Raw genomic sequence first — 22,698 nt, 5'->3', positions numbered from 1 at the left:
TGTCTGCTCAAAACAATTCTGTAAGTAGTGAAGGGTGTTTGGTGAAAAGCAGTATTCATGTTAGTAAAGCACCTGGTAGTTGATTTGTGCACTTTAAATTTCAGTAAGATTAAAATTCAACTTTAAACAATAGATCCATTAAGCATAATTAAAATCATTTTACTCAAAGTTAACATTGGTGTATATTACAATATTTATGTACATTTAATATGTGTAACATATAGGTATAAATGAATTTCACAGGATCCCTTGTGTCACAATCAGCATTAGATCAATAGTGGTTCTGACTTTGTTTATAATATTAAGCAAACCGACAAATTAGGTCTTTCCTTATCACAACTTAAAGCATTTGCTTATTTATTTGAGTTCTGCAGCTACCAGCTGAAGTAATTAGTTTTGAATTATCTGTTAACTGTTATCTTCAACTTGATGCCTTGAAATGTATTGGAAACAGAGTGAATCAGAGCTTTCACTGAGGGAATAGATAGGCATTGGGAAAATAATTTGTATGGTTGCAGGGAAAAAATAGGGGAAATAGGACTGGATAGATTGTTCTGCAAGAAATACATGGACCTCGTGGGATAAGTAGCCTTGTAGGCTGCATTAACCAAGTTTTCCACCTCTGTGAGCTTTCTGTTAGTTTCAACTACTGAACTTTAAGAATACACCTTTAAAGTTAAAGTGTCCTTAAAAGATTAGCTATTTTTATATGAATTTATGCAATCGTATTGTTTATTTTTGTTCATACCATAACCATTGCCAATTTTTCAAAATTGTTTGGTTGGATAAAATGGATGGTGAACAATGACAATTTTGTGTTATGTACCATACCTGAACATACTTGTATATACTTAGAATATACTTGTCTTCAATAGTTTAGTCTTCATTCCCTGATAAGTACGTATCCTAAATTTTAAAACCAATCTGTTGCTTCAAGGAATTACAAACAAGAAGAGAAAATCTGCAGATGCTGGAAATCCAAGCAATACACACAAAGTGCTGGAGGAACTAAGCAGGCCAGGCAGCACCTATGGAAAAGAGGATAGTCGACATTTCAGGCCGAGGCCCCTCATGGAGGATCATCAGTCCTCCAGCATTTTGTCTCTGTTGCTTCAGGGAGTGAAACCTTTTTCAATTACAATCACTATTTTCAGTCCATTTTCTTCCAGTTTTTAAAATATATTTTAGTTTAGTTTTCTCCATATGCTAAAGGTTTGCTGATAGTTAATTAGCTTCTGTAAGTTGCCCCTTATTGCAGGTAAGTGGCTAAAGAATCAATAGGGAGAGACTTGGTGAGGACAACAGATTTTGGAGTTATAGGTTAATGAAGAAGGAGCAATGAAGCTCTTGGGTTTGCTTTGTGGTGGGCCAAATAATCTCAAAGTAAGGATGTGCAATAGGAGGCCTCAGAAACATTGCTCCACCACTGATTACTTATAAATTATTTATCCATTTGGAAGTGAGTGTTTTACATTTTATCAACAACACCTATTTTTTCAAAAAGATTTAAATAATTTCAAAGTAAAAAAATATTTTTCAGATCGCATTAGAGGAAGATGGTGTGAAGGAAATTACTTGAGTTTTGAAAATTCCTATAGACGTAATGATTAAGTTATCAAATTGTGATCATTTAGTTCTTGTGGCCTTGAACCTAATCAGGATTACCATCCACTTCTCCTCCATTGTCTACTTTGGGAGAACTTAACCTTGAATATCTCTAGGAATAGTTTCTCTTCCTCTGTCTCTCTGTGAAAATCAATATCAAGAATCTACCTTGTGCCCCTTTCCCATCCATATCCTGCCTCTTTGCAACATCCTGTAAAGCACCGCACTGAAAACTTTATCTTGTACCTGAAACAAACGGTAATGTGCTAAGGAATTGTCCCAAACACTTTCTGGAACTGCTCTGCCAAATTTGCCATCATTCAAGTACGACTGAAACTTGCAATCTGTGAGTATTTATTGTTGGTACTACTGGGAATGGCTAGTCCTGTTTAAAGGAATTCTACTGTGTTTTAGAAGTGAAACTTACCAGATGAGTGTGATCAGAATGTGAATGTAGGAGGCATTGCTAGTAACACACACATAATGCTGGAGGAACTCAGCAGGCCAGGTAGCATCTATGGAAAAGAGTAAAGAGCCGATGTTTCCGGCCGAGACCCTTCATCAGAACTGGAGAAAAAGATGAGAAGTCAGAGTAAGAATGTGGGGGGAGGGGAGGAAGAAACACAAGGTACAGGTGATAGGTAAAACGGCGGGGGAGGAAGGGAGGGAGGGAGGAGTGAAGTAAAGAGCTGGGAGTTTGATTGACAAAATAGAAAGGGCAGGGGAAGGGGGGAATCTGATTGGAGAGGACAGAAGACCATGGAAGAAAGAGAAGGGGAGCATCTGAGGGAGCTGATGGGCAGGTAAGGGGTAAGGTGAGAGAGGGAAATGGGAATGAGGAATGGTGAAGGGGGCAGTTTTACTTTCTTACTGGAAGTTCAAGAAATTGATGTTCATGACATCTAGTTGGATGCCACCCAGGCAGAATATAAGGAGTTGCTCCTCCAACCTGAGTGTGGCCTCATCGTGGCAGTAGAGGAGGCCATGGACTTACATGTCTGAATGGGAGTAGAATTGAAATGGGTAGTGACTAGGAGATCCTGGTTTTTCTGGCGGATGGGGTTTAGGTTTTCAGCAAAAGCAGTCTCTCAATCTACTCCCATCGATATACAAGAAGCCACACAGGGAGCATTCTCCATAATCCCCACCTCAGTTCTGTATCCTTTCATGTTCTTATAGCCCTCTTGAACTAATATCTTCTTTGATGGTGCCCAGTTTTATCTGATTGAGATGTTGCTTTTGGGTGTATTCTCCATTAAAGCTATCATATAAGCACATAGATGCTAAGATTGTATTGACCAAAATTTCTGATTTTATCTAGAAATGCTACCTCCTTGTAGGTAAAGTATTAACTAGAGCACATATAAAACAGTATTTGAAATCAGCAGGAATTTGATGATTACTTACAATTAAGAGTATTTTATAATTTATTCTACTTCAGCAAAGGCTGTGGTTGTGTACCTATGAACTGTGTTTACAGTTGTAAAAGCTCCTTGCATTTACATTATTAAACCAAATCCAGAGACTACGATGATAGAGACATGAGAAAATAATTTGACAATAATTCCATCAGCACATAACCCTTCTACCGTTTGAGCAAATTCAGCACAAGTGTAAAAGTGGTGGTGTATTTAACAGGACAAATGCAATTCTGAATCTCCTTCACTTGGAGAATGTTTGAAGGTTGCTTATTCTGTCATGGGATTGAGCAGTAGAGTCAAGAGCATCTTTTATTGGCTGGCCAAACTTGTCATTGTGAAGATGCCAGTGAGCTGTCATCTTTAATATGTGTAGTCTGTGGTGAAAGTATACTCAAAAAGCTTTAAGTTCATTCATATATGAATATAGCCAACCAAAACAGCGTTGCTTTGGGGCCAAGGTGCAAAACAGATGACCAACAACACACAGCACAGAGCACAAATAGCTGAGAAGGAAGTTCTGGAATTTTGACCCAGCAACGTGTGTTTTACGCTATCATTTTGGATGGAAGAAGTGGGAATATAAAAGGTGTTCAGAGCTTCCTTCTTTATGTCAGTAGCTTCCTCTTGGTTTTCAGTACTGTCAGTCATGCAAGACCCAGAGAGGACTCAAGAATATCATCATACTCCGATGGGGAAGGATTCTTCATCGCTGTTTCTATAACAGCTTTGTTTTACCGGTTAGAGTTGTTAGCCCTGAGCTGAACCCCTACACCTGGAGGTTCAATGAACCACTCTTAGTCTGGCCTCTACCCTTTGACCTGTTTGGCATGCATGTCTCTACCAATGTCAAAACATAAAGCCCTGACTCCAGCCAACATATTTCTCTGGGCCATTGAGGCACGCAAGTCTCCAAACCCTACAACAAGGTTGTGGGCCTCTTGGAGGTTTGTTCTGGTTTATATTAAATTTAATGCCCCCTTGATCAGAACTCCCATTCCCTCAACCATTGTTTGCTTACCTCAGAGCGATCAAGATGGTTTTGGATATTGGAAATATAAAAAAAAGCATTGGGATAATTAAAAGGAATTGAATAAAGCTCCTGTTTCCAAGAAAGTAAAACAGAATTGTTTTAAACAACTGTGATGCAAAATGAGAAAAAAATGTACATAATTGTGTCTGTCAAAAATACTTATTTTATGGTTCCTCTTATATTTCATGCTCAAAACTATTGGCACTCAAATCCCTCACATTTTGAAATATGGTATGTCTGAACAAAATAAGTGATGTTTGTTATTTTGTCTAAATAATGACAGTTATTGACAGCACACAGATTTATTTCATAAAAACTAATAATGCTCCAATTTTGTAAAGTTCCCCCTAAATGCTGTTATGTATGCTTCACCTTATTATATTCCATCTAATTGCTACATATGTTATTTGTTTTTATGTTCTTACCTGTCTGTCAGACATCCAGAAAAACTTTATGATGTTATGTATCCATTCTTGTCCTAGAAATGTTTATCAATCAGTGTAAGATAGTAAGTGAACTCCTCCATTAAGGGAGTAGTTATAGTAAGTTTCCCTTGTACCTCAGTTCAGATACCTTCTCTTTGTTGTGTGAAATACGGCTTTACAATAGCTACTGTTGTGTTGCAATTGAAGATTAATCTTGTTGACCTAAGGTTGCTGTAAATTCCAATGGAAATGTTTTACAATATCTTTGAAGCACTTCCAATGTAATTTATCTGTGACTGCATCTCTTAACAGCAAAATGATGCATTTTATAAATGAACACAATTAGGATTACAGGCTTCCAAAGGTCTGTAAATTCTTTTTGTTCAGTAATTGTTGCCACCATGCTAAAGTATCACAGTTCATTTGCCATCACTAATTTTTAACTGTGTAGTCAATGTAAGCCACTTTACAGAATTCCAGATTAGCCGAAGCGTAGATGTCTCTATTTCTTACATTTGCGGTTGTATATATCATTGTAAATATGGGAACTAGCTTTGTTCTGCCATTGCACAGTGAATACTTGTGAAATGCTATAAGCTTGAAGGTGAAATTCTTTTTGAGAGTTTTAGCAAAGAACTACATACCTCCATGTATACTTCTCTGGTGTAAATCAATATCATTTTCTGTTAGATGATCCAGTCACTGTTGGAGGCGTTCAACCACCGCATCAAATTAAAACTGTACATCGATCACCTGACTACACTTTGCCTGGAGCGGAATCCGCAAGTCTTGGCAGGATTGCCATCATTATCGGTCATGGAGGAAGGGGAGGATGAGGTTTCCCGGGAACGTCAGTTGCAGAGTTTGACACCTGTACAGGTGAGATATTCTAATTACATCTTGCACAGATAGATTTGTGTTTTGCCGTTTTGCTTGAGATCCTACAGCTGGAGGAAGGCACAAAACATGTAATCTTCTAGTAGTAATGTCAACTTTTCTTCAATCAAGGATGGAAAAACACTGATCACCATTCTCTTCACTCTTCACATCAATTGTAAATTAAAACGTCTCAATTTAAAACAGGGATGGTTCATAGTAAAGCACTAAATTGCAATTTTGAAGAAACTGTAGATTCTATTACATTAGGTCATTTTTAGAGCTGCTTCCCTATTCATTGCTTCACTGAATCTCTCACACTCACTCTCTCTCTCGTGCACCATCTCTCACACTCTCTCTCACATTCTTTCTCACACTCTCTCTCCCTCTCTCTCACGTACTCTCACACTCTCTTGCATGCACAGTCCCTCACATGCTCTCTCTCTCTCACTCTTTCTCACACTCATTCTCCATCTCATACACTCTCTATCTCACATTCTCACTCACTCTTTCTCACACGTACCCTCTCATATGCACTCTCATGCACACTTTCACTCTCTCACACATTGTTTTATCATGCACATTCTCACACATTCTCTCTCTTTCACACACGCATTTGCACGCTTTGTGCACACACACAGATGTACACACCCGTTCTCATTCTGTGCAGAGAGTTGAACAGCCTGTCAGGCCTCAAGTCAGGAGTCGTTTACTACTGGCAGGAAAACTGGGTGGTTTTGTCTTCAAAAGTGCAAGGAGTTCAGCATTCCTTCTGGCGAGGAACGGTCTCAGGCTCGTGCGATCTGCTTCTGGGGCTGAGTCAAGGTAAGTTTTGTGCTGAACATCCCTCAAAGTGGACATGAGAGGGAAAGAAGCTGTAATCCCCACCTTCAAACCCTGTCCCTGGACCAATAGTGCTGAGTGACACCTGTACCCACTTCCTGATCCTTGCTAAAGTATAGTAGCTGACAGCCGAGGACGAACAGCCGCTGAACTGCGGTCTCAAGGCAGCTCCATTCTCAGCAGGTACAAAATGTTTTTTAAAAGCGTAAGTATTGATTGAGCTCAAACCCATTTTCTTCCTTTGTCATTAGAAATAAATAAGCTTGGTGATATTAGCAAAACACATTTATTAATTTGAAAGTCAATATTTCATTTGTTGCAATACTTCAGCTTCAATGTTTTGAAGTGTTTCCTTCAATTTAGGTAGGACTTGTGAATAGACAATTAATTTGTGTCTGTTCTAAAATGGAACATCTGATGTCAAACCAGAGTCCTTTCTATAAAATAATGAAAATGGCGTCCCTATTGTACAAATGGATACTGAGAATGAGAGGATGCTGAAGAATTTGTTATATAGGTATTTGACCTCTTCACCCAAGCCGTGCTGAGTGGTATCTGTAAATCGCAAAGAATTCATTGAAGTCCTGCTCCATTGAAAATAAAGAGAGGTTTTCAGATTTTGCTGCTCTGCAATAATAAAAGTCAAGCAATCTGAACATATGCACCAGTGGGTGCACAAAAGCAACTTTGAGCTATTAAATAGCTCATTATGTAGCTTTTAATCCAGTCACATGGGAAACTACGAACTGTAACAACAGCTCATGAAATGTGAAACTATGGGAACAGCTGAGTAAATGCAAACACATTCTGATTTTAGAAAGCTGATAATATTAAAGATAACCGAAAGACCACTTCTGTTGTAGTTACATTGCAAATAGCTTGGATTTTTTAATGAAAATAATGTAGAATGTCATGTAAGCAGTTTTGTTTTTAAAAGGTGAAGCTTTATAATGTACTTCAATATTTGAGCCCTGTGCACAGTTATCATCTGTTGTCTGCAACAGTCCAGTGGTGTAAACAGCGCAGCATTGCAATAGCCCGTCCATTACGAAAGGTATGGTTTTCTGTGCTTGCTTTATTGGCAACAAAAGCATAACATGTGCTTGCAGATGGAAGCAGTTTTGTTTTTTACTTTGACTGCTGTCAAGCTGAGCAGCTTATCCTGCCCATACAGGACAGTGAAGCTGTTAATGTGCTCACTGGCCCATACAGACCTTCCCAGACACTGCAAAAAGGTGTGTATGCTTGTATTATGCTAGTACACCATAACATTGTAACAACCACACAATGCAGCTTTGCAAAGCAAAACTTGGGCTACCGTAAAACTATTTTCTACATAATGCCCAAGACTTGAAGTACACATTGTGAACAGTTTCCTGATGAAATCATTGTCTGTTTTTATGAACAAATAAGGTGGAGATGGCAAACAGAAAGCCAAAGAATTGCAGAAATTCTATGATTCTGTAGTTCTAGGAACATAATAGAGAGAGACTCCTACCCGGATTCATACTGCCTGACATTACATGTGCAAAGTTTCAAGTTGATGTATGTCCTTAAGTATTTATTTGAAATAACCAACTTATTGATCGCATGTTGAATCTGTCAACAAGAAATAATAGCATTGTTTTAACCCCTGACATTCACAGGATAAGTCCTTGCTGAACTTATACAACAGAATTTATACTTCTGCCGCCTGACACCAACATTGATAGCCAAAGGAAACACTTTCTGTATACCCACAAATTATCAGGCTTCTCGAGATGAATACAATTATCTTGGTGTACCAAAGGCTTAAAAGAATGTGCAGTGGTACGAAAAATGCGGTTGAGCTAATGATTGCCAATTTTATCTGGGAAGTAAATAACTTCAGAATTGTGTCTGTTTTACTTGATATGATCTAAAAGAAAGAACCGCTTGCCAGAGCAAAAGTAGCCATCAGCTATTTCAGGGTTATTTTTACAAGTTCAGCAGACTCAAAGCTTCATGCCGTAGAGTAAGTCCAGCCTCGTCCAACTCGAAACTCCTCAGCACTCACTCATCCAAGTTCATAAATGAATAGGTGTTTAAATGAAATTAAATGTTACTCTTACAGTATGCTGCACTCCCAGTGAGAAGTCTTTTCACACTTCCCATCACTTGAAGAGGGTGAAAGCTGCCCACTGGGAGAGCAGCATGATGTTGTAATGAAGTTTTTGTTTCGGTTAAGTGCTTGACTCAGCACTGAATTTGGAAGAGTACTGGACCTAATGTTTGATATTACCACATTATTATGTGTTATTTTAAGGTATCGTAACACTCTAAAAACAAGGACAGGAATAAGCTTGCTGTGGAGTGAGTAAATCATATGTGGTTTAAAAACGGCAAACGGGTCACATAAGAAAGAGCAGTGGATACTGGTTTAAAATCTAACAAAAAATTTGTTAGTTTTTTTTTAATTAGTCCTCTTAAAAGTTAGAATTATGGATTTTTTGTTATTAAGAACTATGTGCCATAGAGATTTTAATTGTTACCAGTAAGCAAAATGCTGGTTTGTGATTATTTTTGTCTAACTGCACTGTACACTCTAGTTTCCAAATGAGCAGGTACTTGATTCAGTGTCACTTTCCTCCCAGATCTAGGAGCAAAATGCCTGCCAGTCTCAATGCAGGAGATTATTAACAGTGAATCATTAATTAAGAAGCTTTCCTATCAGATCTTCAATTAAAAATGAATGCATCGTAGAAAATTCACAGTCGAGAAAGAGGACATTTTCACCCACTGTATTTCTTCTACTTTGAAAATAAAAAGAGCTCCCCAGAAGATCTAACCTTCCAGCTCTTGATATGTTGTGGTGCAGGTCAGAGTGGTTTCTGTTTCAGCCGCTCTTTCAGGCAGGGAGTTCCAGCTCCCACCATCCAGTCTTGCGATTCTTCCTCCCCCACTAATCTTTGCTGAGGTTACTTTAGATCATCGCCAGAGATCAAATGCTTCATCTCAAGTTCAAGGTCAAGATTCTTATTCAACCATGCATATGTATACAGCTAAAGGAAACGTGGTTCCTCTGGGGCCAAGGTGCAAAACGCAGTATGCATGATCACACACAACACGTAGAGTACGATCCAGCACATAGAGTCACAAAATAACATTAGCACAAGTCCCTGAGTGGCACAGCCTGCAGATTGACACGTTGACGTAGAGTGTGAGGTTTTATGTTTATGTTAATGTATAATGTTACTGACACTATTATATAAAAAAACAAGCAGTAGTGTAAATATTTGAAACAGCAGAAATAAAAGATGAAAAGTGACCAGTACAGGATGCGAGTGTGGGGAGTGGGGAGGGTAGGAGCAGAACATACACGTGTGCTGGGTGGAAGCAGGGTGTTAAAAAGTCTATGCAATGAACCAGAATTGATTAGAGAGCTTAAGGTAAAAGATCCTTAGGGGTAAGTGATCATAAAATGATTGAACTCACCCCGAAATTTGAGAAGCAGAAGCTAAAGTCAGATGTATCAGTATTATAGTGGAGTAAAGGAAATTACAGAGGCACAAGAGAGGATTGGGCCAGAACTGGTTAGAGAAGGACACTGGCTGGGATGATGGCAGAGCAGCAACGGCTGGAATTTCTGGAAGCAATTTGGAAAGCACAAGATATATATACATCCTAAAGAGGTAGAAGTATTCTAAAGGCACGATGACACAACCGTGGCTAACAAGAGAAGTCCAAGCCAACATAAAAGCCAACAAGAGGGCGTATAATAGAGCAGAGATTAGTGGGAAGTTAGAGGATTGGGAAGCTTTGAAGTATCAACAGAAAGCAACTAAAAAAGTCATTAAGAAGGTAAAGATGGAATATGAAAGTAAGCTAGCCAATAATATTAAAGGGGATGTCAAAAGTTTCTTCAGATACAGAAAGTGTAAAAGAGAGGCGAGAGTGGATATTAGACCGCTGGATAACGCTGCTGAATAGGTAGTAATAGGGGAAAAGGAAATGGTGGACAAACCGAGTGAGAATTTTCACCAGTTTTCACTGTGCAAGACACTATCAGTATGGTGGCAGTTCCAGGTGTCAGACTTCATGAAGTGTGTGAAGCTACCATTACAAGGGAGAAAGTTCTTGGGAAACTGAAAGGTCTGAAGGTCGATAGGTCACCTGAACCAGGTGGTATGCACCACAGGGTTCTGAAAGAGGTAGCTGAAGAGATTGTGGTGGCATTAGTAATGATCTTTCAAGAATAACTAGATTCTGGAATGGATCTGAAAAGCTGGAAAATTGCAAATGTCACTCCACCCTTCAAGAAGGGAGAGAAACAGAAGAAAGGAAAATATAGGCCATTTAGTGTGACCTCAATGGTTGGGAAGATGTTGTTGATTGTTAAGGATGTGGTTTAGGTGTACCTGGAAGTACATGATAAAATAGGCCATAGTCGGCATGGTTTCCTCAAGGGAAAATCTTGCCTGACGCATCCGTTGAAATTCTTTGAGGAAATAACAAGCAGGATAGACAAAGGAGAATCTGGTGATGTTGTGGTAGCTGGATTTTCAGAAGATCTTTGCCAAGATGCCACACATGAGGCTGCTTTACAAACCACAAGCTCTTGGTATTACAGGAAAGATTCTAGCATGGATAAAGCAGTGGCTGATTGGCAGGAGGCAAGGAATGTGAATAAAGGGTGCCTTTTTTAGTTGGTTGCCAGTGACTAGTGGTGTTCCACAGAGGGTCTGTGTTGTGACTGATGGTTTTTTTTTAAGAATCGTTGCCACAGGCAGCTGTGGAAGCCAAGTCTTTATGTATATTTAAGGCAGAGGTTGACAGATTTGTGATTGGTCAGGGCATGAATGGATACAGGGAGAAGGCAGGAGATTTGGGCTGAGAGGAAAAATGGATCAGCCATGATGAAATGGCAGAGCAGATTCGATGATACAAATGACCTAATATCTTATGGTCTTGAACATGAATTTGTGCACGGTAAGTCACGTCTAACCAATTGCATAGCTTTTCAAGGAAGTTACCAGGAAAGTTGATGAAGGGAAGGCAGTGGATGTTGTATACATGCACTTTAGCAAGCTGTTTGACAAAGTCCTACATTGGGAGGTTGGTCAAGAGGGTTCAGTTGCTTGGCATTGAGAATGAGGTAGTAAATTGGATTAGACATTGAGTTTGTGGGAGAAGCTAGAGAGTGGTAGTAAATGGTTGCCTCTTTGACTAGAGTCCCATGACTAGTGGTGTGCTGCATAGTGCGGCCATGAGTCTGTTGTTGTTTGTCATCTATATCAATGAGCTGAATAATAATATAGTAAGCTTTATCAGCAAATTTGTGGATGACATCAAGATTGGAGGCGTAGTAGACAGTGAGGATGGCTATTAAGGCTTGCAGCAGGATCTGGACCAGCTGGAAAAATGATAAATAAAATAGTTTTAGAATTGTAATCAATTTTTTAATCATTTACTGTGCATCAGAAGGTAGAAATGAAGTCTCTTGTGAATGAACTCTGAGATTTGTCTTCTCCAGACAGCCATGAAACAAAGAAAACCATGGAGTCATTCAAAGAAAGACATCAAATTACCCACGCCTAAAAAAAAAACAAATCACGCAAATGACAATATATCTGTGATTGAGAAGATACTGCAGAGAGTACTTAGGGACAGATTGTGCACACATTTGGAAAGGCCTGCTTGGGGACAAACAACATGACTTCTTGTGGTGCAGCTCATGCTTTACAAACTTGATAGACTTTTTTGAGGCGGTGACAAAGGTCATGATGAAGGTAAAGCAATGGATATTGTTCGACATTAACTTTAGTAAGGCATTTTATAAGGACCTTCATGGTAGGTTGATTTGGAAGATAAAGATTCATGGGATTCATATAATATATATGAATCATATAATATATATTCATATATAATAATATACTTATTATAACCTTACAGCAAGTTCCAGTATCTTACCATTGAATAGAGTCAAACACCTAGAGTGAACTGTGTTATTCAGCATGAATTACAAGTTTGGGTTCAGAACTGGCTTGCCCATAGAGCACAAAATAGGGAAGAAAGGCCGTAATTTTGGCTGAAGACCTGTAACTGATTGTATGCACAAAGATAAGTTCTAGGACCTCTGTTGTTTGAGATCTATATAAGTGATCTGGATGAAAATGCAGATAGGTAGATTAGGTTAGCAGATTTGCAGATGGCACTAAGATTAGTGGAGTTGTTGACAGTGTAAAGGACTATCAAAGAATATAGTGAGATATAGTACAGTTACAGATGTGGGAAGAGAAGTGGCAGATGAACTTTAATCTGGGCAAGTGTGAGGTGTTGCACTTTGGGAGATCAAATAAAAGGAGAAAGTATGCAATTAATGGTAGATCCTTTAAAGCACTGAAGTACAGAGGGATCTTAGGGTCCAAGTCAATGGTTCAGTGGTAGGATTGTTGAGTAGGAAAGTCATGCTCAGCTTTATAAAACTTCAGTCAGACCTCACTTGGAGTATTGTGTGCAGTTCTGGTAGTCCCATCATAAAAAGGTTATGGACACTATTAAGAAAGATTGGACCAAATTAGGTTGTTCTCCGGGGCGTCGGAACATGAGGGGAGACCTGATAAAGATTTTTAAAGTTATGAGAAGCATCAATAGGTTATACAGTCATAATCTTTTCCCTAGGGTGAAGATGTCAACGTAGAGGACATGCTTTTAAGATTAGAGCTGGGAGGTTTAAAGGTGATGTGACAGGTAAGCTTTTTTAAACAGTGGGAGATGCCTGGAATGGGGTACCACAATAGTTATGGAAACTGGCAGTTTGGTCAAGTTTATAGGCTTTTGGATAGAAGGGAATGGAGGGATATACTGTAGGTCATATACATGAATAGGATATTTTCTATAAATTGGCACAACATTTTGGACTGACTGGCCTAGCAACACTGTACTCTTCTATGTTGTATTTCAAATTGCTTCTCATTATTTTACTGTCAGCTTTGTCTCAATTGGTAGCACTCTTATCTTTTGAGCCAATGTCTCTGGGGCTAGTCCCATTCCTGAGGCTTGAGCACAAATCTGGGGGATGCTCCTAGACAGTGCTCAGCTGGGACATGAAACTAATGCCTTATCTGCTGTTGCAGGTGAATGTAAAAGATCACCAGATATTATTGCAAGAAGTGGTAGCACTGACAGTATTTTTCCCCTCAGTCAACATTTCAAAACAGATCATCATGATATTGTTTGTGGGAATTTATTTTACAAATATTGATGGCTACATTTCCTACTTTACAAAAAGACCACAATGGAAAAGTTAGTCAATAACTATTCATTAAGACATTTTGAACAAGGTATGAAAATCACTATGTAAGCTGCAATATAAATTTTATTTCTTCTCTGTACAGTTCTGCTAAATCTACCCTCAGTCTTTCCACTGCTTTCTTTAATGGAACAATTCAGCTGCATGCAGCATTCAAAGTTTAAAAAAAAAATTAAATTAATCATAGCTCAATAAAAGAAAGGAAGATTTGTGTTTCTGCAGCACCTTTTGTAGCACTTTCAGGGCTCACAAAAGTATATATTAGCCATTGCAATATCTTTTGAAGTGAAGTCATTTGTAGGGAAAGCTGAGCCATTTGCCTGTAACAGGTTCCCAATGATAATAGTGTAAGTAATAAGCAGGTAATCATGCTTGGTAATATTGCGTGAGATGTAGACGTAGCAATGTACAAGATAACTCCCTCGCTAATCTTCAGACCACCACTATGCAATCTAATATGATCATCCGGTGCCTTGTCCAACACCTCACATCAGCAAGAGTGCAATACTCTCTCAGTACTCCACCTGACTCTCAGTCTGGATATTAGTGCTTCACTCTTCAGTAAAGCGTTAACCCAAACATCTTGATTCAGAAGCAAGAATTCTGTCAACTGAGCCATAGATGACAACGTTCACTGTTGCTTTCATCTGCAAAACAGAAAATTCTCTTGCTCTTTTCTCTGAAGATATTTACCTGTATTTATCTTTTCCAGATAATTATGCTTTGTAGTCCCTATGTTACTGTGCCGGTTCATCCTTCAGTGCATATACATTGTTTTCACTCCCAAAATAATGAATTGAATTGAATTGACTTCATTACTTACATTCTTCATATACATGAGGAGTAAAAATCGTTTCGTTACATCTCCGTCTAAATGTGCAATTTATAGTAATTTATAAAAAATAGTATGTACAACAGGACAGTCAATATAAGAAAGAAATACAATTGTATCATCATGTATTAATCAGTCTGATGGCCTGGTGGAAGATGATGTCCCAGAGCCTGTTGGTCCTGGCTTTTATGTTGTGGTACCATTTTTCAGATGGGAGTAGCTGGAACAGTTTGTTGTTGGGCTGACTCGGGTCCCAATGATCCCTTGAGCCCGTTTTACATAACAGTCTTTGCAAATGTCCTGAATAGTAGGAAATTCACATCTATGGATTGAATTTACAAATTATTTGGTCATTTTGAGAACATATTTCTTCCAGAAGCATTATTACTGTTATTGTCATGGTTGGAAAAACTAATATTTGTATGCTGTCAACAAGTTTCAAAGTCATGTTTCTTGTATCTAAGTCCAGATCATATGTAGGCCAAGTACTAATCTAGAATGACATCCTTCAAACACTGCTTAATGGTGCCACATGCATTTCTCCTGTACAGTTTCATTTCGTGGGCCAATTTAATGTTTCTATTGCTACATTTCTTTCTTTTGCTATTGATCTGAATTTATTAGGCCAGAACTCTGCTTGCCATTGGGTTTTCTTGCTTTTTCTGGATGCAGTGACATTGACTTGATATCCAAAGCTAACCCGATTCTAAATCTTGAGGTTTGACATTGATCTACAGTGTTGTGTGTGGTATAATAACATTGCATGGATAAATCAAAACAACCCTATGAGCTTCTTTTTAATGTATTTGATCACAAGTTGTGGAGAGTGCTGACAAGGCTATTGTTTATACTCAATTCAATTATTGCTCTTGACTGTGAGACTTGTTTGGCCATTCCAGTGTCCGATTAACCACAACCACATTGATACATGTAAAACAGACTGGTAAAGGATGGGAGATTTCCATCTCTAAATGATGCTAATGAGTCAGATGGCTTCTTACAGCAATTTGGTGGTTTCATGGTCACCATGATTTCAGATTTTTAATTCCAAATTTAGTTCGCTTGCTGCTGTGATTGGGTTTCAACTTGTATCTCCAGATCAGTAATCCAGGCATTTGAATGTCAGTCGCAACACTATGCTACCATTGCACTTTGTAATCTAAATGGTTATGCTTCCTTAAAAACCTACAGAAATGCCTTTCTCTAATACATTGTTTTTTCTTGATTAACCCTTGCATTTTCTAATTGATTTTATCTTAAGTTATAACTTTAATAGCACGTCATTGTCGGGTTTGTATCTCAGACTTCAATCGGACAAAGTCTGCGCCCAATTTATTCTTCACTCCTTTCTTGATCAAAAGTTACGGTGGCCTAACAAACACGAGAAAATCTGCAGATGCTGGAAATCATAACTACACATACAAAATGCTGGATGAACTGAGCAGGCCAGGCAGCATCCATGGAAAAGAGTAAACAGTCGACATTTCAGGCCGAGACCCAGGGAAACATCGACTGTTTACTCTTTTCCATCGATGCTGCCCGGCCTGTTGAGTTCCTCCAGCATTTTGTGTGTGTTGTTAAGGTGGCCTATCCATTCAAGACATGCTTTTTAATGGGGCAATTTTCTGCACACAATGATGCACTCTCATATCACATACAGTATTCTGGTTATCTTTGCTACCAGGATTAGAAAAAGCAAGTTTAATATCTTTGCCAAATACACTGGATTTTTGTCTCCTGAGCAAATTATTATATTTTATGAGCTTATAGAAATGTATGCAATTTATTTATTACCTTTTCTCATATTTTTAAAAATTTCTTGAATGTCTTCTTCATCCCAGTGTAATAATATTAGCCCCACCTACCAAGTGCCTTACTTTTAAGTTTCAGTTTAGCTTTAAATAATTTTATTAAACAAAAGAACCTTATAAGTTGTTCTGCTGCACGTTGTGGGCACGTTATGTTATCACCCTAGCACATCGTCATGTTGTATTGTTCTTAACACAAATGACATATTTCACTCTGTTTAAATATATGTGTGATTAATAAATCTAAATTTTCTTTCAATTTGTAAAATTGTATAAACCAAGTACTATAGCAATAGGACAAAGATCAAACAGATAAAAAGAGTAAAGTTAGAAGTGATGTCAGGAAGCACTTCACACAAGGGTGATCAACACATAGTAGGAATTCTTAGGTAATATAGAAAACCAAATAATGATAATCACATTGAAATTGGTTACTGTTAATAACTCGTGCTTTCTCTACACGTAACATAGAGTATAGTATGCCTTACTTATCTACTGTGTACATCCAAATTCCCCACCAATCCGAGTGAAATGGAGGATTTCCCTTCCAGATTAATTAGAACATAGATAATTACAGCCCACGCTGTTGTGCTGACCTTTTAACATACTCCAAAATCAAAATAACCCTTCCGTCATCCATAGGCCTCCGTTTGTCTATCATCCATGTACCTAAGAGTTTCTTAAATATCCCTGATGTGTCCGCTACTAACACTGCCCCTGGCAGTACACCCATCGCCCTCTGTTTAAAAAAAAACTTATACCTGACATCCCTCCTATACTTCCCTTAAGTCACCTCAAAAGTATGCCTCCCTTGTATTTGCCATTTCCACCCTGGGTAAAAGTAAAGTTTCTGGCTGTCAACTCAGTCTGTACTTTACTTGTACAATTCCATCAAGTTACCTCTCATTCTCCTTCCAAAGAGAAAAGTCCTAGCTCACTCAACTTTTACCCATAAGGCATGCTCTCTAAACCAGGCACCATCCTTGTAAGTCTCCTTTGCACCCTCTCTAAAGCTTCTACATCCTTCCTATAATGAGGCGACCAGAACTGAGCACAGTAATCCACATGTGGTCTACTCAGGGTTTTATAGAGCTGCAGCATTACCTCGTGGCTCTTAAACTCAATCCCCCAACTAATGAAAACCAACACACCATACACCTTCTTAACAGACCTATCAGCTTGCACTGCAACTTTGAGGGATCTATGGACAGGGATCCCAAGATCCCCCTGTTGCTCCACAATGCTGCGAATCCTGTCATTAATCCTGTATTCTGCCTTCAAATTTGACCTTCCAAAGTGAATCACTCCATAACTGTTCAGAAGTACAGAGGATTCTGATTAATTGGGGCAGCCATTTATATGGGACAACTCTTAAAGAACTAAAACTGATTGAGAAAATTGCCGGGATTCCCTTTGTTTATTTGGTTCACTATGCCACTTAATTTGGACAGGAGACTGTTTCTGGTCAGTTTCTAATTAGTGTGAGACGTGTCATTTAGACACTACACCATGCTCAAAGTGAACAGTTTTTAAATAGCGTCACTTGTGTATGGTGTGTTCAAAAAGCAGTAATTTTCGTCACTGATAATTGAAAAGTAATAAGCAGTAAGATAATTCAGAACGGTTTCGCTCACGCAGTTTCAAGCATTCAGGCTCAGAGATGCCAGAAATGGCCAGATGTGAAAATGAAACTATTTCTCTACTTCAGCAAGTTAGGAATTACAAAGAGTTTGAAGGTATTGACTATCATCTTGAATGTTGCAATGAAAGTAAAGGTTTGGAGGATGCAGTCATCACTGGTATTGTATGAAAGCAATCGATTACCTGCACTAGTTGTCTGCGCTGATTTTGCTCATTGCGTACCCTGGGTGAATTCCTCCGTTGATAAGTATTAAGAATTATTACACATTTTTAAGGTACTGTAGAAGTATTGACAGTGTTCTAATTCATTGTGTATTTCATTTAAGTACATAATTTGTTACTCAGTTAAGCAGTAGTTTGTCTTTTTTAATATCTTTTTATTTCCATGAAACTTCGGCTAATTGGGGCAGCTGCTTATTTGGGCCAAAACGTACTTGTCCCAGTTAACTGGAATCCATTGTATTGGTTTCCATTGTTTACAATCTTAAAACTATAAACCATAACATTAGAAAGTTAACATTGAATATAACTTAATAAGAGTTTGAATTGCAACTCACGTTGTTCAAAAAAAACCTTTCTCTGTACTCTGCTATAAGGTACCACATAAAGAAAGGATAATTATATTAAGAAATTGAGCATTTAAATGAAGATCTGACCCAGAATGAAGCATTTGAACAAGTGGTAAAGATGGTAAGTATATTACATAGACAAGCTGATTTTTTTTTTTAGCCTAAAGGGGAATGTCATGAAAAACAAAGTAGTTTCCGTTTAATCCCTCTCTTTTCCTGTCCAAAGAACCACAGTTGTATTAGTGTTGTCTTTGCTATTATTAAAGCAGGATTATTGCCCTCATACTTTCAGTGAACCAAGGCATTAGACCCCTACTGTCATTAAACCAAACATTCATAAATATACTGGGAATATTGGTTGCTGATTGTCCATGACCACGCACTAGATTTCTCTCCTGCATTGACCAGTAATTGAGCCTGAGGGTATTCTCAAACAGTGACTGCATTAGTTTCTGGCAGTGGCAAAGAAATTATTTCTCCCCCTTGGTTTCAAGTTCCCCCTAGTGTATAATAATGCTTGTTATAACACCCTCAGCACACTCTTTCAATTCACTTGAGGCAATACTCTTATTATTTCTGACATTTTTCTACTGTGAAACAGATATTAAATTAAGCATTGAAGCTTAGTTGAGAATTTGAGGATCGCTGAATAGAATTTTAAAAGTATCCTTGGTATCCTGGAAGGAATGCTGTTGCATGAAATTGTATGCAAGTTATTAAATGCCCTGTTTGTCTGTGCTAATCGATGGAGAAGATTGCATAGAAGTGTTCATGTTTTATACTGATGCTTAACATGCTTGTAAAGTTATTTACTGAAAGTAAAAATAAAATCTGCTGATTAAATGTTCTGCAGTGAGCTTACAAACTAAGTCAAGTGAAACATTTAAGATCTCCTCTTGAATGAGGATTTATGAAATTACAAGTTGTTCAAATTTTCTTTGCCGGTTGAAATGAATGCACTTTTTAAAATGGGAAATGCCCATCAATTCAAGGCCAAATTTTACTGTCTTCTGCTAATTACCCCGGTGAAAATGGAACACCGTCCTGAAATATTTCAGTCTTTCTGCTGAAGGTACTCTCACAAGAATGATTACATTTTGCCAAGTCAGGATGGTGTGTGTCCGTGGGCCAGTGGTTGGAAAGGTGCGTGGGGTATTACAGGTATACTTGTTTCTGTGCTGTGCCATGGCTTTGGAAGATGCTATTGGAGCACCTTGTGTGAATAGCTGAGTTTCATTATCTGGATGGAATATACTGCAGCCACAGTGGAAATTGATACTTAGGGTGTATAAAATGCTAATAGAGAAAGCTGCTTTATTCTGAATGTTGTTGGAAGTACAGTTAGGTGGGCAAGTGGAGAGCATGTCCTCACAGTCCTGGTTTATGCCTTGTCTCGGGTGGAAAGACTGGGATGAAAAGAAGTGAATCTGGATGCCTAGCCTCTAACCTGTGCCTGCAACTACAGAATATAGTCATACAGTACAGAAACAGCGGAGTCTGCTGCATCTTGGTTTTGTTGTTTAACTCATTTGTGGTTCTGTATCACAGCTCACCCAGGTGGTAGCTTAATTTTGGGTTACCCTGGTGTTGCTCACAGATTGCCCCTGTACAGACCTTATTGAACCAGGGTTCATCTTTCTGGCTTCCTTGTAATGGTAGATTGAGCGATATGCCGGGTCATGAGGTTGATGTCCAGATTTGAACTGCCGGATCTGTTCATCGTCTGTCCCATTTAATGCTGTAGTAATACCACACAATGGAGAATGCCTGCGGTATAGGGACTTACTTCTTGTCTTCATATGGCCGGAGTGTGCTTCTCATTTCAACCAGGCTGTTGTAGACAGACAGATCTGCAGTAGATAAAATAGTGAGAATGATGTGAAGCAGCTTTATCCCTTATGTCTTTGATTGATCAATACTTGTCATAAACTGTGACTTACAGCTTCAAAATTTAGACAGTTTGCCTATTGTGGTGGTGCTAAGCTACCTGTAGCTACATTTAAAGTAGCAAAGATGCAGAATACTCACTGTCCCCCAGACAGTAAAGTTTAAGCTTTACGGGTTTCTGCAATTACTTTTCAGCATCATGGAGCACTGATTCAGCAGCTCACAGAGGATGGCCAGTTATAATCAAGACGACATCTCCTTACCCATGTTTAACCTGAGGCTTTGAAATCTGGCATCAAACCTGAGAGCTCACAGGGCAACGCCCCCCTGTCTGTATGCCAGTGTAGTACCACTTCTGGAGGTTTGTCCTGTTGGCAAAACAGAATACACTCAGGGGTTCTGATGGAGCAGGCAAGCATGTTGTTTGTAAGATACGATTCCCTGAGTATGACTGCCAGGTTGTTACTTGACTAGTCTGATGAATAGTTCTTCCAATGTAGACACCATTCCTAGAAGTTTACAGATGACTTTGCAAAGTTGACTGGGCAGGAATTGAGATGTATGTGTATGATGTCTAAAATGTTCATGTAAAATGCATTCATAAATCTAATGTAAACGACATTTATTAAACATAAAAAGAGTGCAATATCTTTCAAAATGGTATGATATTTCCAACTATTTCATAGTCAGTGATGGTCTTTTAGAAGTGGTGACCATGATAAACCAGTAAAAATGGCAGTCAATCATATAGAGCAACATCTCATAGTGGGATAGACGTTCAGGAATTACAGTACGTTTCAATTGTGTTAGTCTTAATATAAATCTTGGCTGGTACTACAGGAATACTTCCTTGCCTTTGTTTGATTAATGTCATGGGTTTTTTTATATACAGGTAAGAGGATATAAATGATTTGTTTGGGTAAGGTTTTGTTTAATTTCTCACCCAAGATAACACTGCTTTCTTAGTTCTGTTGCAAAATGTCAGCCTATATTACATTCTGGGATCTGTCGCAGGTTGCTATGGGAAGATAAACAATGGAAAGCCCAGTCCCTGAGAAGATTTGTGCATCTTTGTTAGCAGTATATGAGGTTTCAGAAGACTGCAGAATAGTTCATGTTGTTCCTTTCTTTAAGAACATTAGGGTTAAGGCAGGTAACTACACTTTACATCAGAGATGGGGAAATTTTTGGAGAAAATTCTAAGGGATAAGATTTATGTACATTAGAAATGGGCTGATTTGGGATAATCACCATGATTTTATGCAAGCAAAATCCTGTCTGACTAATTTGATTGAGTTTGTTGAGGAGATAACTAAGAAAACGGATGAAGACAGGACAATTATTTTTGTCCACATGCAAGGTCCATCATGGTAGGAGGGTCCAGTAGTTTAAAGCAGATGGGATCCAAGGTGAGATGGCTAATTAGAAGCAAAATTGCCTTAGTAATAGAAGGCAAAAGGATGTTTTTCTGATTGGAAGTCAGTGGCCAGTGGCACATTGCAGAGATTATTGTTTGAACTAATTTTCTCTGTAGTATATACCATTATTTCGATGTGAATGCCAGAGGTTGGATCATTAAGTTTGTGGAAGACATGAAAATTGACGATGATGTGGATAATGAGAAACGTTGTCCAAGTCTACAGTGGAATATACAACAGATGGAAAGCTATGTGGAGCTTTGGCTGATTTAATCCTAACAAGTATGAGGTGATGTATTTTGGCAGGTCAGAAAGGTGGGACATACATAGTGGATGGGAGGGCACTAAGAAATGTTGATGAGCAGAGGAATGTTGAAGTTTAAGTCCTTAGTTCTCAGGAAGTGGCAACACAGGTAAATAAGGTAGTGAAGAAAGCATATGGTATCAGGGATATGAATATGAAAGTTGGGAGCTATGTTGCAACTTTACAAAATACTGGTTAGACCACATTTGAAGTATTTTGTAAAACTCTGGCGGCCACACTGTAGGAAGGAAGTTGTTGCGTTGGATAGACTGCAGAGGAATCTAGTCATACTGAAGGTTTTTTGCTATCTGGAGAGATTGGATTATCTGGGTTTGTATTCCCTAGAGCAAAGGAGACTGAAAGGTGACAAGATAGAGGTATATAAAGTTATAAGAGGGATATTTAAAGTAGGTAATCAGGATGTTTTATTTCTCCCATGGAAAGGTTTCAAAAACAAAAGGGTGTAGGTTTAAGGTGGAAGAGTGGTTGATATCTGGAACTGACTGCCAGAGATGTGATGGAACCATATGCAATCACTATGTGTAAGAGGTATTTAGTTAGACACTAAAATAACTACACCATAGCGAGTGCGCTTTATTTTTGCTGGTGGGGGGAGGGGGATTGTTGCTCGCTGCCACTTACGCGCAAGAGGGAGGGGAGCTGGGGGGGGCGCTTTGGAGTTCTAACATTTAACTGTTGTTCATTCTTGGGCACTCCTCTTCGTGGATGGCTGCAGAAAAAAGCATTTCAGGATGTATATTGTGCACAT

The 22,698-nt window shown here is 38.6% G+C and overlaps 1 protein-coding gene across 2 annotated transcripts in view; it reads left to right on the top strand.

The window, feature by feature from the left end:
* LOC140741811 (ERC protein 2) overlaps positions 1-22,698 on the top strand; it is a 767,514-nt gene that overhangs the window by 685,458 nt on the left and 59,358 nt on the right. For both annotated transcript variants that reach the window (XM_073072223.1, XM_073072222.1), the window contains one exon: positions 5,172-5,360. In XM_073072223.1, coding sequence (XP_072928324.1) covers positions 5,172-5,360 — 189 coding nt within the window. The remainder of the gene's footprint in view (positions 1-5,171; positions 5,361-22,698) is intronic.

The sequence above is a fragment of the Hemitrygon akajei genome, chromosome 19 (genome assembly GCF_048418815.1).
Source record: "Hemitrygon akajei chromosome 19, sHemAka1.3, whole genome shotgun sequence".
In the NCBI taxonomy this organism is placed as follows: Eukaryota; Metazoa; Chordata; class Chondrichthyes; order Myliobatiformes; family Dasyatidae; genus Hemitrygon; species Hemitrygon akajei.
This window is presented reverse-complemented; position numbering and strand designations above follow the sequence as displayed.